This window comes from Muscardinus avellanarius (assembly GCF_963383645.1).
Source record: "Muscardinus avellanarius genome assembly, chromosome: 1".
In the NCBI taxonomy this organism is placed as follows: Eukaryota; Metazoa; Chordata; class Mammalia; order Rodentia; family Gliridae; genus Muscardinus; species Muscardinus avellanarius.
Genome location: NC_137786.1, coordinates 55,827,765 through 55,844,847, shown reverse-complemented (window position 1 = coordinate 55,844,847; position 17,083 = coordinate 55,827,765). Strand labels below are relative to the sequence as shown.

General features: G+C 39.9%; 1 protein-coding gene across 2 annotated transcripts in view; it reads right to left on the bottom strand.

The window, feature by feature from the left end:
- The window catches only part of MAST4 (microtubule associated serine/threonine kinase family member 4), a gene marked incomplete at both ends in the record, with an annotated part of 610,384 nt that overhangs the window by 399,738 nt on the left and 193,563 nt on the right, over positions 1-17,083 (bottom strand). For both annotated transcript variants that reach the window (XM_080702972.1, XM_080702973.1), the window contains one exon: positions 5,296-5,420. In XM_080702972.1, the coding sequence (XP_080559098.1) occupies positions 5,296-5,420 (125 nt within the window). The remainder of the gene's footprint in view (positions 1-5,295; positions 5,421-17,083) is intronic.

The window sequence follows — 17,083 nt, the reverse complement described above, 5'->3', positions numbered from 1 at the left end:
AAAATAAATATATAACAGTCAGTTCTATGACACTGAATATAGAGAAGGGGAAATATATATTTGTTTATGTATTCAATAAGTTCAGCGAACATCTATTCTGTGCCATACACCATGTTAGGTACTGGGGAAATAACTGGGAAATGGAAAAGACATACAGCCGCCCTCCTCGTCCATGGCTTCTGCATCTATGAATTCAACTCAATAAGAAAATATTTGACAAAATATGTCCATACTGCACATATACAATCTTATAATTATTCCCTAAACTACACAAAATAACAACTCTTTACACAGTATTTGCATTGCACTAAATATTATAAGTAACCTAGAGATGCGTTATAGTATATGGGAGGATGTGCACAGGTTATGTCCAAATTATACACTTTAGATAAGGGACTTCAGCATCCACAGATTTTAGTACTCAAGGGTATCTTGGAACCAGTCCTGCATGGACATGAGGAATGAGTGTAAATAAAATAAATAAATGATATTGTGTATTCAAAAGTAATACAGCTATGGGAAAAAATGAAGGAAGTGGGATATATACCAAGTGGCACAGGGAATAGTTTCAAACAGATAGCCAAGGAAGACCTCAGTGAGAAGGAACATGGATGGGACCTTCACAGAAATAAAGCTGAAAACATTCACAGTTCAAGTCAAATACAACTGGAGACAAATACTAGAACCTAATTTTCAGGGAACTTCTGCCATCCATTACTCCAAAGTACAAAAATGTTGAATATTTCTCAGGACAGCCACATCTACCATTTCTGAACGTCAGTCATCAGGGCTTACAACCTTATTTTCCTACCAAGAAATGAGTTGCCACTGGTCTTGCTTTTGCCTTCTGAAATCTCCATCTTTCTTGACAGAACGCAGCATCTGTACAAATCCCACTGCTTCTGACGACTATGACTTCTTTGATAAACTACCCATGTGTGTGGGGAGGGACAGAAAGATGGAGGAAGCAAATGGGAAAATGAGTTTTCCCCTCTTCAGATTAATGTATATGAAGTATACATCTGACACTTCATCAGCACTCCCGGCTGGTGTCCCAGCAGGCGGACACTGGCTGAGCGTGTATTCTGCCAGCTACCAGGCTACTTAGGATGAATTGGCAACATGCCATTTATCTGAAATGCCCAGTGTGTCTGGGAGAGGGAACACAACTACATTTAGCATTGCCAAGGAAAACTAGATACTTCAGGCTAGGAATTAATCTCCTCCTTGAGAAGGTAGTTAGCATTGCCTTCAAGTTTGCCTATGGCATTTAAATGACTATAGGTCATGCATTTACTAAAATTCATATTTACCAAACCACAGGGCCTTCATTTATATCTTACTAACATATCCATACCTCTCAGGTAGGTTTATTCTTTTCTGAAATGTTTGTTGTTATGATAGAGCATGGAATTTTGTTATATTGAGGGCAAGGCTGACATAGACATAAACCATTTGGGTTCCTTATTTTATTAATTCTTCCACACTCAAACATACATACTGCTCCAAGGTAGTCATTCAGTGAATCAACAAAATATTTTAAACCCATGGAACTATAATCATGATTTCTTAGAAGCAGATTAATGAACATTCTTTGAATGTGGACAGTGATCATTTCCTCCAAGTTTTGTCAACATATTATTTGGGCAGCTGATGTGGAACTAAATGAGATCTGGCCTATCACATGGTCTATAAGGTAATCACAGTTGTAAGGTACACACCGAGCAGCAAAATCAGAGTGATTTTAGATGAATGCTCTCATCAAGCCACCCATCACAGCATGCAAAATCACACCATGATTCTCCCCTTGCATTGACAGGAACCTGTCACTTTTCCAGGAGTAATTAATTATTCATTCTTTCAACATTGCTGAATACCTCCTGTGTGCAAGGCACTGAGCTAGGAGCAGTGGGGAGTCAAAAATCAAATTAGAGAAGAATGCTGCCCTCAAGAAGCATTGCTCTAGCAGGGAGATACTAGGCACAAGCATAAAACCAAATGTGTAGCATGATAAGGTTAAGACAATCAGGGAAGGAGGGCTTACAGCTCTAGGAGGGACCAACGCGTAGAGACCAGGACCAGGTTCCATCAGTGAGGCATGTTCTGCTTACAAGGTACACATATCAGCTTATTTAAAAGACAGGGAAAGGGGAAATTTAAAAAAAAGAGTTCTAAAATATGTCCATTTCCACTTTTTCAGCATATTTTCCACCAAACCTGTTAGTTGTAATTGGCAGAGATAATTCAGATACAACCCAACTCAAACATAAGAGAAATAGGAAACGCATTAAACTTTAATGCAATGTCCCTTTAGCTGAGTGGTCCTACAAAGGGTACTGACAGCAAGAAAAGCCATTGTGTGTACCTGAGTCACATACTGAAGCGTATGGAAGCATCACTTTGACACAATGGCAGAGCACAGTAGACTGACAAGGAAGTCAAGATGGTGCTCTGCTGGGCAGCTCCCCTCCGGTTGCTGCTGCCCTTGTACAACAGAGGGTGGGGGACACACAGTTTGCCGTAGAATACAAGGAGAATTAGGAATTATAATCCTCAGAAGGGAAAGATAGAATGAGGGTTAAATGCTGACCCCTTCACAATTTAGCAGAATGACTATCACAATCAGCTTCTGTGTCCAAACTTACCCATAACATAACAACAGATGTATTAACAGTTCTAGCATTGGAGACATTTTATAATACCAGCCAACCATTTAAATTTTGCTTCACTTGGTATGTTAGCACTTTCTGCAGTTGATCATAAGCAAGCACTATAAGTATAAATCTTGCAGGTAGATCAGCAAACCATTTAAGAGATTCTTTGGTAAGAAAGTCCTCTGACAGATTTCAGGCATTACTCTCGTGTGTCTTCTATTAATAGTTCTCTTTATTTTTAAATACTCTTCCCAAATAGCTTAGGTTATCCAATACGTACTTTGGCACGTTAACAATGAACAAATCAGCTTCTGTATCTGAGAATTTGACTACATGTTTTAGGTACTAAGACACAATAATTTGTGATTGTTGTTTTAATCAGAATGATTTACTAGGCAATAAGCATATAAGATTACTATTTATATGTTAAGTATGGTTGCATAACAGCTGAAAAATATTTCTGGCACAAGAAAGCAAATCAAAAATTGTGAAATATTTTCCTTTTAAAAAGTAAATGTTTATAGACAAGCTTTTAACAAAATTCTCCAAGGAGAAAAAGTCACTTTGGATTGAGGGATTGCTTTAACTGCATCCCTTTAAAAGTCCCAATATTTCCATGAGAAGAAAAAGATGAATTTGGGCTTAAGGATAATAGTCAATTTTGAATTCACAAAATATCCTAAAAGAAACTTCTCTAGAGATAATTACTCTATAATTCAGAACTACAGTTATTCTGAAAGTAGAAGTAGGGAATTCCAGAGTTGGAAGTGACTTCATAGACTACTTAATATGTCTTTTCATCTTGCAATTGCACATAAGGTGATAATATTTAAGGAACTAAATAGCTTGCTAAGGTTATATAGTCACTTCTTAATAGTAAAGCAGGAGTAGAGGCTAGACCTAAGTCAAAGCTTGGTGCATTACTGTATGATTCACAAATAGCCAACTTAATTTTTTACCAATAAATAAAAATATAAAACACCGGAATGCACTGAATCTCCATAACACACAACTCTAAGCACCAATGCAAAAGTAACTTGTAGAGACTTCCAGCTAAGTCAAAGGTTAAGTAAAATGCCCGTTAACCACAAAACAAAACAGCAAACATACACAACTCAGTAAGCATTATGGTTAAAAAACAAAGGCCTAGGCTGGGCATGGTGGCACACGCTTGTAATCCCCACGCTTGGGAAGTGCAGACAGGAGGATCGCGCAGGTTCGAAGCCAGCTGCGCTGGCTTAAGAGACCCTGTTTCCAAATAAAAAAATATAAAATAGGTCTGGGAGTGTAGCCCAGAGGTAGAATGGTTTCCAGGAACTCTAGTACTACCAAAAACAAACAAACAACAACAACAAAAAAAAAAAACCCGAAAGGCCTACACTGGGAGAAATAAAAAATATGCAAGTTCACAATATTAACAAGTACACAAAGATTTATTCTGTGTGCCAGCTGGTAGATGTGTAGGTACAGATGTAGGAAGAGTCAGGTTTGTTTTTTTTAATTTTCTTTTCTTTTCTTTCCTTGTTTCTCCTTTTTATGATGTTAGGGATGATGTAGGCAAGTACTCTACCACAGAGCTACACTCCTACCCCTCACCATTTTTTATCATTATAGAAAAGAATGGTTCTAGGAAGAATCATTGACAGGTGCTAAATGTAGGAGACATCTTTAAAAAGAACCATGTTTGCATGGCTTGAAAGTATCGCCCCACAGATTCCTTATAGCTTATGGAAGAAAAAGTCCTAACTACAGTGGAAAAATTGGGCAACACTTTGAATGAGTAATCAAAATTAACATCAAAGAGAGGAGCAGCTGGACATCACACCTGTGGACATTACATGAGGACCACCAAGGCCTGACTCTGGTCTGGAATGCAAAAATCTAAGTCTCACCATGGGAAAACAGCAGACTGATGTAATACGAGAAGTATTCCAGTAAAAATGTTTCATTAAAAAATTCTTCAAAAATATTGATATCAGAAAAGACAAAGAAAGCTGTGTAAACATTCCAGATTCAAGGAGATTAAAGAGGTGGGCAACTGAATACATGGCCACAATCTGGATCTGACACTGGAGGAGAGGACGTGACTGGAGCAATTGATAACACTGAATACAGATGGCGGAGTAGACAATAGGATTGTACTGGCCACCAATTCACTCAAGTCGATAACCGTGGTCACAAAGGACTATGATATATTCACAACGTACTCTCAAATAATTAAGAAAATATGTGAAAGTACATACAGAGTCACACATACACATATACATATTTATGCATACACATAGAAAACAAATGATAAAGCAAATTGGGCAAGATGTTATTTCATTGAATCTAGATACAGGATAAACTGGTGCTCTATGCACTTTTTCTATCCTTATAACATTTCTTTAAGTTGGAAATTAAATAAAAAGTTAAAAAAAGGAGGCACGGAAACATTTTCTTCCCTTTGGGAGTAAAGAATGGAGGTAGAGCCACATACACCTATTCCAAATTCAGGTAGTAAGGGGTAGAAATTAGCACAATGAAAGCGAGCAGTGCCACATGTGGGTAACTCTGAACCTAGTTCAACTCAATAAATCTAAACAATGCTCAGAGAGACGGTGATCTCCAGGAACCTTGAGAACGTGCGTAGACGACTCACCAAGCTGGCAGTGAGCGACGGCGCCGACTGGCCCAGGGCTTGGCTGCGCATGCGTACGAGGTTGGACGTCTCCGCCGAGGCTGGCCAAGCCTGGCCTGCCACCGGGTTTGGAAGGAGGTACCTCCCTGTTGGGGTTAAAGAGAAGAGAATGTAAGTGGTGGACTGGCGGCAGTAATTCTGTGACAATATTAAGTCTCTTGCTAGCCACCTCCTTCCCTATTAATATAATTATAATCTCTATATATTAATATAATTATAATCGACATTAATATGATATTAATATAATGATATAATTAGTGTTGATATTGCTAAATATTAATATAATTAAAATTGCTACTTAATTAAGAGCAACCAGAGAAAAGTTATTGTCATTAAGTTACGTTATCCACTGGGGGCGGGGGCGATCCCTTGATCCACCAAGGGATAAACCAAGTCTATCCCTTGACTTTCCATGGAAACCCAAGCAAACTTCTTCATCACCTGCTCACACAGCTTCACCAGGGCAGGATGGAGTGGGTTCTCCGTCTTTGTATTCCACTAGAATGTGTTAAGGACACATGTAAGTACCCAGAGCACGCCACATCACAAAAATACACATGTGTTGTAAATTGTTCTCTGAAAAAATCCTACTGGGAAAGTGATGGAGGAATCCGAGTCTACAAAGTGGAGTCCATGACCAATGAAAGGAGGCAGTAGAGTTCTTTCAAGGTGAAATGCGCCTAGTGACCCCCAGCTTCTCTCTCCCAAGTGCTGGTGGTCGCCCAACCATGTCCACGGCATACATAATGGTACCCATTTGCATAAATCAGGACATCAATGTCAGTCCAGGTTCACTGCGCAATTTCCATCAACCTTGAACTCTAATATACACAGCATATGCTTTTAAAGTCAAGCAGCTGAACCGAAGTACACTCTTATTCCAAGGTACAGGGACTAGACTACTATCAACATACAAAAAGTGAGGCTTTTTGACTGGGAGAGTTCGGGTGGCCATGAATATTCACAGAGTAACAAAGCTCAGTAAAAACAGACCACACACCTGACTTTTATATATGTCGCTCCAATACTAGCACAATGACTGGTAGTTATTCAGTAAATGAAGAAAGGATGAGCATGTGTGTTCCTTCCTGGAAAACATAGGGACAATGAAAAGATAGACTGTAATGTGAGGGCCAGGTGTGGGTATTCTAGCTTCATTTCTTTTAAGAATCAAGAAGGCTTACACCCTGCGTGACTGGTGGTCCTGCAACAGAGGTAACATCTGTTGTTTGATCTCAAGCATCCACCTAACAAGTCCATCCTGCTGGTTAATAATTATCACAGTCCATTAACTAGTCTACCATCACTCCATAGGCTAACTACCACTACTATCAAAACGCAGGAGTTAGGGGCCTCTGCCATCCATTGCCCAGGTTAAGACACGTAATGCTTTATCTAACCCAAGTGCTTTCAGACATTTATAATTACAAAGGAAAAATGGCTTCTTAATTCACCAAAACTGATCTTTCATTCTCTTAGTATACAGAAAAAAGCTAGACCTGCCTTTGAAGAATACTTGCTCTGCAGTTGAAGAACACTGGAAAGAATGTAGTCGACCTCTCTTGGCCTTGGTTTTTCCATCTCTCAAACAGACTCTAAAGTCCACTATATAGAGTTATTGAGAGGATTTGATGAGTGAAGCACTCAGTAACTATTAACTATTTAGCCATGACAGTAGTTAAAAAAAAAAAAGGAAATGAAAATAATCTCTTCCAATGGGGTTTGGGTTTCTTTTCATTCAAAGCAGAAAATGCACAAATACACAAAGGAAATAAATCGCCTGTGATCAGTTCAGAGAAAAATCATTCTAGACATTTCCATGATTTTCCTTCATACTTTCTTTCTACAACCTGTATTTTCTTGTAAAAATAGGATCACATTGATTTCTGTCACCTGCTCCCTGCCAAACTCACATAATAGATGATGACCTTTTCCAAGCAAATAAACATAGCAACTGTCAATTAATTGGAACATGAACACTGCCATTGAAAACTCAGGTATAATTAATTACCTTCTGTGGTTCTGATCACTGTCTCAAAGATATTCAGACATCCTGTGCAAAGAATGTTACATTTAGAGTCTGAAATTTTTATTTTTTTTCTTTGCCTCATTTTGAAATGTGAACGAAAAGCTGAATTAAGAGGGGCTTTGGGAAATCTGCCCCTTTAGGCCCCAAAGCAAGGCATTAATGAGAAAGGGCAGGAAAACTGTAGGCTACACTCAGGAAAGCAACATTAGTATGGCCGGAATAAATGGCTCCTTTAACACAGAGCTAATTCACTATCTGAAGGGCATCACTTGTTAAAAATATACCAACCTAATCGGTAATCTGAAGGGAGGCAACTAAAAGAAGATGCAAAAACTTCTGGAAAGTCTCATGTAGTCATGGAAAATCTTCAAGGCCAAATATTTTAGTTCACTGGCAAATTGTACAAATTGGTCTTTCCCCTCACTTTTAGTAGCAAAATATTATTCACCTATGTTCTTATAACTCCCTAATGTGAGGACACATGCTTATTTCATTTCTGTACCTCCAATTCCTGGCACAGGACCTGGCATGTTGTAAATGTTTAATAAATGTTAATAATTTAAAATTGTTAAAAACTTAAAATTGTTTAAAATTGTTAAAAATGTTAAAAATTTAATAAATGACTGAAATGCAGCTAAACTATACTGTTGAACAATATTTGATCAAGTCTAAAATGGAAGAATACCAATGCACAGATGATTTTTTTAAATTTCATTTCTAAGTACAACATTATAGCAAAACTACAGAGACCTTCATATATAGGATGGGCACTGCAACAATCTAATAACCCTCTGGGTAGGTATTGTTATTTCCACATTAATGCACAGAGAGGTTCTTCGACTAGGTAAGGGCTTATAGCTAAGTGGGAAAAACGAGGATTCTGACCTGAAAGCCCAAATTCTACCACACACAAAAAATATCTAATGCACATGCTTCGGTGAAAAAAAGTTACAGATTAAGATAGGAAGATTCAACATTTATAAGAAAATAATACATACTATATACATGCACAAAGAAAATAATATGGAAATGATTCAAACCATCAATCTGAAACCCAGTTCTTATTAGTTGTTCATAATAGTCAAGCTGTTGGGCAATTTATCCAATTTCCAAGCCTCAATAGTCCCATCCTAAGTGGGAATAATACTTTACAAGGTAGAAGATTAAAGGTGATGATAACACTTAAGTCGCTTCCCCTAGAACATAGAAAGCAATCAATATATTAACACCAATCACATTATCGTAATACCTGTGTCCTCCTCCACAGCTACCATAGCAACAAAATAAAACAGTTGCATTCCTAGACCAAGTCACATAAGAAATAACACTGAGTAATATGAAAATGAATAATGTTTCTTTATGGAAGCAATAACTAGCAAAATCAGAATTGTAGTTATCCATGGCAGAGAAAAAATGGGAGACGGGAGCGGGGAGACGTGTGCTGGATTGCACCTCTTTACTTTGTGTGTGTGGAGCTAGGGATCCGACTGTACATGCTAGAAAAGTACGCCACCACTGAGGACACCCCCATTTTATTCTTTTAAATACTATCTGCAGGAAATAACAAGGCCTGATAGTTCAAATTAAAAGTTTAAATGAAGAATTACATTTTTGACCTGTGGCTTTATTTTTATTTTTTTATTTTTTTGGTGGTACTGGGGTTCCTGGAAGCCCTTCTACCTCTGGGCTACACTCCCAGACCTATTTTTACATTCTTATTTGGAAACAGGGTCTCCTAAGCCAGAGTGCGTGGCTGGCTTCGAACCTGCGCGATCCTCCTGTCTCTGCCTCCCAAGTGCGGGGATTACAAGCGTGCGCCACCATGCCTGACTGGACCTGTGGCTTTAAATGAAACATTATTTTTAAAATATGTACCTGAAAGAGGTAACAAAGACTTTGATATAACTGGCTGGCAAGTATATGGGGTAGTACTAAATTATCCTCCATGGATTCCTGTACATGATATTTTATAATAATATTGCTTTCAATGTTTCTTATTTTTAAAATGTGCTCTAAAGCCGGGCGTGGTGGTGCACCCTCATAATCCCAGAATTCAGGAGGCTGAGACAGGAGAATCGTGGTTCGTAGACAGCCTCAGCTACTTAGTGAGGCCCTCTGCAACTCAGTGAGACCCTGTTTCAAAATAAAGAATAAAATGTGCTCTATGTGTTCACGCAACAAACTAGCTAGGAGCATTTTCCTTCTGTTCCTCAAAATGGTGGTTCCTGAAGTCAAGTGATGGCGGGGAAGGAGGGTGAGGGCAGTCAGAGGGAAATGGGGGAGAGGAGGAACCATGAGGAGCACCCGGCCATCAGGACTTGGGGAATCCTTGGTGCAGGGCATTGATCTACTAGTTCCCCAGTCACTGGGTTGAGGCACAGTCCAGGATTGGACAGTATTGGAAACAGCTCAGGGAATAAAAAAAAAAAAAAAGGAACCATCTCTCTGTACACTCTGAGCCACACTCTGAATACTTCGGCCTTGTTAAACCTCACAGGGCACTTTAAGTAAACAAACTGAGAGGCAAACTCACAAGGTTTGCATGGCATCTTGTCCTTTTTGATATTTAACACTATCATATGCATCTTATTTGTTACCATCTCATGTGTAAATCTATTCTGGTCATAAGACCGAAGGGATGTCTTCAATTTGATATTCAAAAACTAATGTAGGCCTCGCCCATGCACCTTGCCAGTAATGGCAAAAGTTAATTGCTCTACCTATGGGTGACTTTAGAGCTAAGTCTACTGATTTACAATTCCGAACCCTAAAATGGATTCCATCACTTATGTCATGAACTTCTTCTAGCCTGAAGTTCCTCATCTGTAAAGTGCACAAACTAATAGGGTTGTCATAAAATCTAAAACTTAATAAAGCCAGGCATGGTGACCCACACCTGTAATCCTAGTACTTGGGAGGCTGAGACAAGAGAATTGTACAGGTTCAAGGACAGTCTTAGCAAACATAGTGAGACTTTCAGCAACCTAGCAAGACCCTGTTTCAAAATTAAAAAATAAAAAATAAAAAGGGGGGAGTATATCTCATAGGTAGAAAGTCCCTGGGCTCAATCCCTAGCAACACACACACACACACACACACACACACACACACACACACACAGAGAGCAAAATAAACATTACAGAATTAACACTCAATCAAATAATCTTAAAAATTAAGAAATACAAAGCTGTTCAACACTTACTGAATTATAAGGTAAGAAAGAAATATAAAATGGTAAGCCACCGGAAAAATCAATTTGGAAGGATTTATACACATATGCGATGAAATGTTTATAGTCCCATGATGGGTTGGATTTTAGATGTTGTTATTACCACATAGGTCTTGTCCTAAGGAATTATGTGAATGTTACAAATTGGATGGTCTGTTAATACAACACATGGGATGCTTTGTTCTCGCCTAGCCCCCATTAGTGTGACTAGGGAAAAGAGGACCACAGATGGATTTAAGGCAGTCATTAGGAGGCACTAACAGAGTGCCATAGTTGGTAGTGATTACATCAAACTTTATATAAATTCGCTTTCTGATGACTACCAAGAGCCTCTAAAAAGTGTGTTGCTGTTATATTCATGCATCATTTGCTGCCTACGATTTAAGAAAATTAGCATCTGTCAACAGCATCATTCAGCTGCACAGGGTGGAAATTAATGGATAATACCATTCCCAATTTGTTGTGCGAGAGGTGAGCTAGCCTAACAATCTGGATGCTCTGTTTTAATACCGAACTGAGCTTATGGTTCCAACTGGAACTTCGATCAGCTCTGTGCTCTCAGGAAACATGTTTCTAAGATCTTGCCGTGCTCATTAACATTTATTAAATATTTTGTACTGCTACTCACTACTAGCAGCCAAGAGGCAATAAATAGAGGTCCGCTCTGAAGCTGGAATCACTTGACCAGATTAATATAAGAATCTTTAATATTTCAGCCACAGAGGTATAGGTTGTTTGGCTCTTTTACAATGATTACTGTGGTTGTTTTGGTAATGGAGACTCTACTTAACACAGTGAGAGTGGGAAGTCTTATAGTTTTCTATGGCTATATATTAATATAAACAGGTGACTGTGCCTTAATTTTATGTAGGTTATATATGATTTCTCCTGAAATATGTTTATCTTTGTTTCCATTCTAAATTCCAAAAAACTAGAAGCAGGAACTCATGCTTTTAGACATGAGATCCATGCCTTCAAAGGACCCCAAAGGTAGAAATAGGGAAACACCACATCAGCAATAACTTTAGCAGATTGGTCATATAAAGAATTAAATACAGGCGCTGGAGATCTACTTTACCATTGGGGAATAATGGCACCTGACTAGGTCTGAAGGCTTCCATTTAAAAAGTTCTGTGTCACCCGGAGTGCACATAGATTGAGCAGTCAGCCCACAGCCTTGCATGTGGGGTTATTGCTCTTAGACTACAAGCAGGACATCAAAGAGAAAATAAGACTAAACAACCCTATGATATGATATGGCTTCTGGTGCTCTATCATATGTAAATGCTCTGAAACAGTCTGCCCATCCCTCTAAGTGACCAATCAAGAGAAGCGGAAAGCCAAGGGGGCCAATGTGTTCTTCTCTAGGGTTTTGGAGAGGTAGGGGAGCCACGAACAGTAGGAAGGGGGAATGGGGTAGCATTACAGAGGGCTAGGAATGAAAAAAAAATGGTAATCTGGCACTGTATTGGTGACATGAGCAGGCAACCGGGGCATGTGCTCTGTTAGGAGACCTTCTTCTCCCGTGTGTATCTTTATAGGTATGTAGGTTTGGCTACCAGCCCACTGCTCGCCTCAGCATCTATGGATCAGTTCTCACAGAAGCTCCTCAGAAAGTTCACACCATCCACTACATTGAGAGGAGAGAAATTTCTACCATTTCTTCTCTCCTGTTGCCTGGTAAAATCTCCCTTGCTTGATCCCATGTCTAGGTCTATACATAAAGAAATTAAAAGCCAGGCTTCAAACACTTGTACACCCATGTGCATTGTGGCACTATTCACATAAGGCAAAACGTGGAAACAAACAAAATGTCCATTGATGGGTGAGTGGATAAACAAAATGTTTATATGCACACATACATATATACAATGGAGCACTGCTTAGCCTTAAATAGAATGGAATTTTGTCATTTGCTACAGCGTGGATGACCTTGAATATACGATGCTAAATGAAACGACCTGTGACGAAAGGGTGGTTGCTATAGGACTTCATTTCTATGAAGTAGCTGGAGTGGCCAAATTCATTGAGACACGTGGTAGAACAGTGGTTTCCAGGGCTGGGGGTGGAAGGAATGGGAGTCCTAGCTTAAGGGGTAAAAGGTTTCAGTATGGGATGATGGAATGGTTCTGGAGATGTATCGTGATCATTGCACAATGACATGAATGTTCTTAATGCCACTAAATTGTGCACTTAAAATAGTAAAAATGGTAAATTTTTATGCATACTTTGCCACAATATAAAAAATATCTTTTCTTGCTTAGCCAAAAACACTGTAGGGAGAAGAAAATAATTATTGTCAAAAGAAGATATATAGGTCAATCTTCATTGACCCCTGGTATTACAAATTCCCTTTAATAACTTAAGCCCTTCAAATTATATAAGTTAGGGGAACTAAATTTAAAAAAAAAAAAAACTCTCCAAACTTTAGAAATGTAGAGAGGGTAAAGACCATGATAAGTCACTGGCTGCGTCTGGAGAGAATCCATGACTCAGAAGCCATTGCCCTCCAGTATCCTCCATCACTGCCTGGAGATTCTTCTTCTATGCCCCGCTGCTCACTCCTAAACATTTGTTCCCTGGTCGTCATGACTCTCGTCCTCACAGGCAATTACGGCCTCCCTTTATTCGTCTTCAGTGTTGCTACTACAGCACAGGGACATGGTTCCTTTCATCTTCCCACTCACATGGGTGACTGCCTTCCAATTTCTTGTCCCCACCATGAAAGAATGGCTGTACCTAGATAACATCAACAATGCTGCTAACACATTCTTCTTAATGGCATAAATAAATAAAATTCAAGAAACCAGAGCACCTGTGACCAAAGAGTGCAGAAGTTCACTGACTCCTGTACTGAGCTGCTGTTCCAGCCTTTTAAAAGAGTACAGTGTGGCCAGGCATGGTGGTGCACGCTTATAATCCCCGTGCTTGGGAGGCGGAGACAGGAAGATGGCGCAGGTTCGAAGACAGCCTCACTGGCTTAAGAGACCCTGTTTCCAAATAAATATTAAAAAAAAAATAGGTCTGGGAGCATAGCCCGGAGGTAGAAGGGTTCCATCCCCAGTACCACACACAAAAAAAAAGTACAGTGTGTTTATTCACACAAGAGAAGTCCAACACAGAGCCTTGACCCTGAATTTTTAAAGACATCACTGCTCACTGGCCAGTCACCTCCATTTGACAAGGAAACCGGAAGCTAAAGAAGAGAGCACACACGCCTTGGGAGGCAGGGTGGGTGACTCCAGTAGGGTAACAAGGTCTTCATCAAATTACCTGTTTAGCTACAAGACTGAAATCCAGCAGAGATGAAGAGTTCCATTTTTTTAGAATATGGTGACCAGCACTCTATATCTAACATAGAACCTCCAGGCAGCATTACTAACTGTAGGAGCCTGGAGACAAAGCTGGAGGACTGCTTTGAAATGAAGTTTGCAGGAAGGGCATCAGGCAACAGAAGCCAACAGTTTCTTTGGGGCAAACCCAGACAGGGTAGGCACATGACAAATGTTTGAAGGAGTCAATAAAGCCCAAGTCTACACTGTAAGGGAGCTGGGAACTGTCAAAAAATAACAACACACATGTCTATGATACAGATATCAAAGCCTTTGGACAAATCAGGAGTCCATGGAGCAGATCTTAAGCCACCACTGCCACTGTCAATCACGGCTGCAGTTTTAAATCAAAAAATAACTTCTGGTGTGGGCACTAGGGCAAGGTGATTCAAAGATGTAGTGGGTTCTTCACCCATGATCTCAGGCAGCCACCCTGTCACTCTTGCTATTTTATGATAAAAGGGCAAAAATGCCAACACACAGTGTATTTGCAAATAGAAAAAATTCAGAGAAATATATTTGGCCTTTCTTTTTTTGTACTTTCCCTTAATTTGTTCCTAACATAATGTTTCTTCTCTTTCACCAGATTCAAAATCTCAGTCAAATTCCAATGGCAGATATTAGTTAGGATAAATCAGCTAATGATGTCCTAGAGCTTGGCCAGCTGCAGTAGGCTGTCATTACACCACTGCCTTTGGGTGGACCAAACCCCAGCAAATTCTCCCATTCTGCAATGAGACCCAGCCTCAGTCACCAACTGCCCATTTCACCTAGACCACTAAAGCAAGCTCCCTTCAAGTGGTGGTGGTCTGGATTTAAAATACTTATTTAAAACATAAATAATGATGTGACCCTGAACTCCAGATGTATAGACCAAAGGCAACTGTGAAAAGGTGAAACTGATTTTTAGGACGTATTAAGCAGAGTGTAGTCTAATGAGAACCTGACACCAAGTAGTGGCACCTGAAATGCACATCAGCTCGCGGGAGGGCACCGAGGAGCTGGGTGGCGGTGGTGTCTCAGCTACTCTGGGCAGAGGTCAGAGTTAACGTCTGCAATCTGGCCTCCCTCCATTCACGTATTGAAATATAATTCAGTAGAATGAATTGCCAGACATGTCTAAACCCCCTGGGAAATGACAGATATTGATGAATGCTGCTGGCAAGATATATGGAAGGAAAAGGCAAATAAATAGAACCATTTTTTCTCAGAGTCATTTTGTGGATATGTGGAGCAGCTGTTAAACTACTTGTCAGCCTCCTCCCCCCTCCTTTCTTTCTCCTCCTTCTTCTGTACCTCTCTAAAATCTCTCACAAGACCAGTATCTTACCTTTTTTTGTGTGTGATACTGGGGTTCCTGGAAACCCTTCTACCTCTGGGCTACACTCCCAGACCTATTTTATACTTTTATTTTAATTTGGAAACAGGGCTTCTTAAGCCAGCGCGGCTAGCTTTGAACCTACACTATCCTCCTGTCTCCGCCTCCCAAGCACAGGGATTACAAGCGTGCACCACCACGCCCAAAAGTATCTTACCTTTTAAAAAAATAATCATCAAACATTAAGAGTCAGCTCTTCCTCCTCTCTGGTACACTTGGAATTCCCAACCCATTTTGTGCTATCCTGCCAAAATGTTACTCCATCTAACTGTTTTATCTGCCTCCTCCAGGTAATGGAAATACCTTCAGTTTCTAAACTCATGAGATCAAACTCTTGATTTCAAGTCCAAGTCCAAGAGCATTGGGCCACAATCACAAAGTTCAATTTTTAAATTCAAACCCTGACCGGGAACTTGTTGTGGGACTTTTGAGGCTTCTTAACCTCCCATACCTCAGTTTTTCCTGAGTAAAAATTTTGTACAATGCAGATGATGGCAACATCACAAGATGATTGTGAGAACTCATTTCAAATGTAAACCTAGAGCCTGTTATACCACATGGCAAATGGAAAGTCTGCAAAAAGCAATAACTTCTTATCCCTCCAGTTTCCATTGTTGAACAGCTCTCCATAGCAAAAGATCTCCTCCCCGTGTCATCTACAGACTGGATCGAATTCTCCCCAGCCTCAGGCACATTAGGGATAATGGGTTCTCTTTCCCTTCACCAGCTGGACTCGGGAGCACAAGGTGGAAAAGCAGTCAGACATAGGTCTACACCCACGCTCACCTGCATTAGCCAGGGGCCTCTGAGTAAATAGCATTACCTCTCTGAGCTTCCATTTCCTCAGGACTGGCAATGATGGTAGGAGGTAACCCATGCCAAGTGCCCAGCACAGTGCTGACACACTGTGCCCAGTGGGGGTTCCAGGCCTCTTCCCGGAAGCCTTATCCATGTTCCCTTGGGCACTAAGCCTCATCAGGGGTACTACCCTTATCTTCCCCATCACACTATTTTCTATATGAGGGCACATGTGTGCCTAATGTCACTCATATCTGGACACAAAATGCTCTGCTACATCAAAAACTCTGTGTCCACTAAGACTGTATCTCATCCATCTTTGTAGCCCCCGGTCATACCTAGTACAATAATACATATATGGAACCCACTGGACTTTTATGGAATCACATACTTAAGTTTCAGTCTGTCTCTCATTTACATTTCTTCAGGGATCATATCTTTCCATTGTGGTTCAGTTCCACATTGCCAAGAAAATATTCAAATTTAGCTCAACTGCTTGTTTTATAACAATAACAATAATGAAAAGAACTCACAGGCCCTGACTGATATATTAGAGATTATATCACTGCTGGCTTTTTCTCTTCTAAAGACCACCTCTAACTTAAGAGTATATAACCTCCATAATGCAATGTGTATTTTTAAGGTAAGCTGATTGACTCCGTACATTACAAAACAATTTGTACTCAGGACCTTACTTTTTGGAGAAGTTATGGAACTTAATAACAGTCCTTTGCACACCCAATGCTTTGATAGATGTGCCCAAATGTCACTGGCAGTCTTGTGATGCTAAAAATTTCTGACAACCACCCTATACCTCAGCAATTATGAAAGAGGCCAAGGGAGTGTTAGGGAACCAGAATCTTAAAAGAAAAACAAAAAGAACAAAAGCTGCCTTAGATGGGACAAAATTAATCCCACATCACCTAAGCAGGAATTTCCAGACAAGTTCAAATTTCCTGATTCTCTATTTTCACAAGGAAACT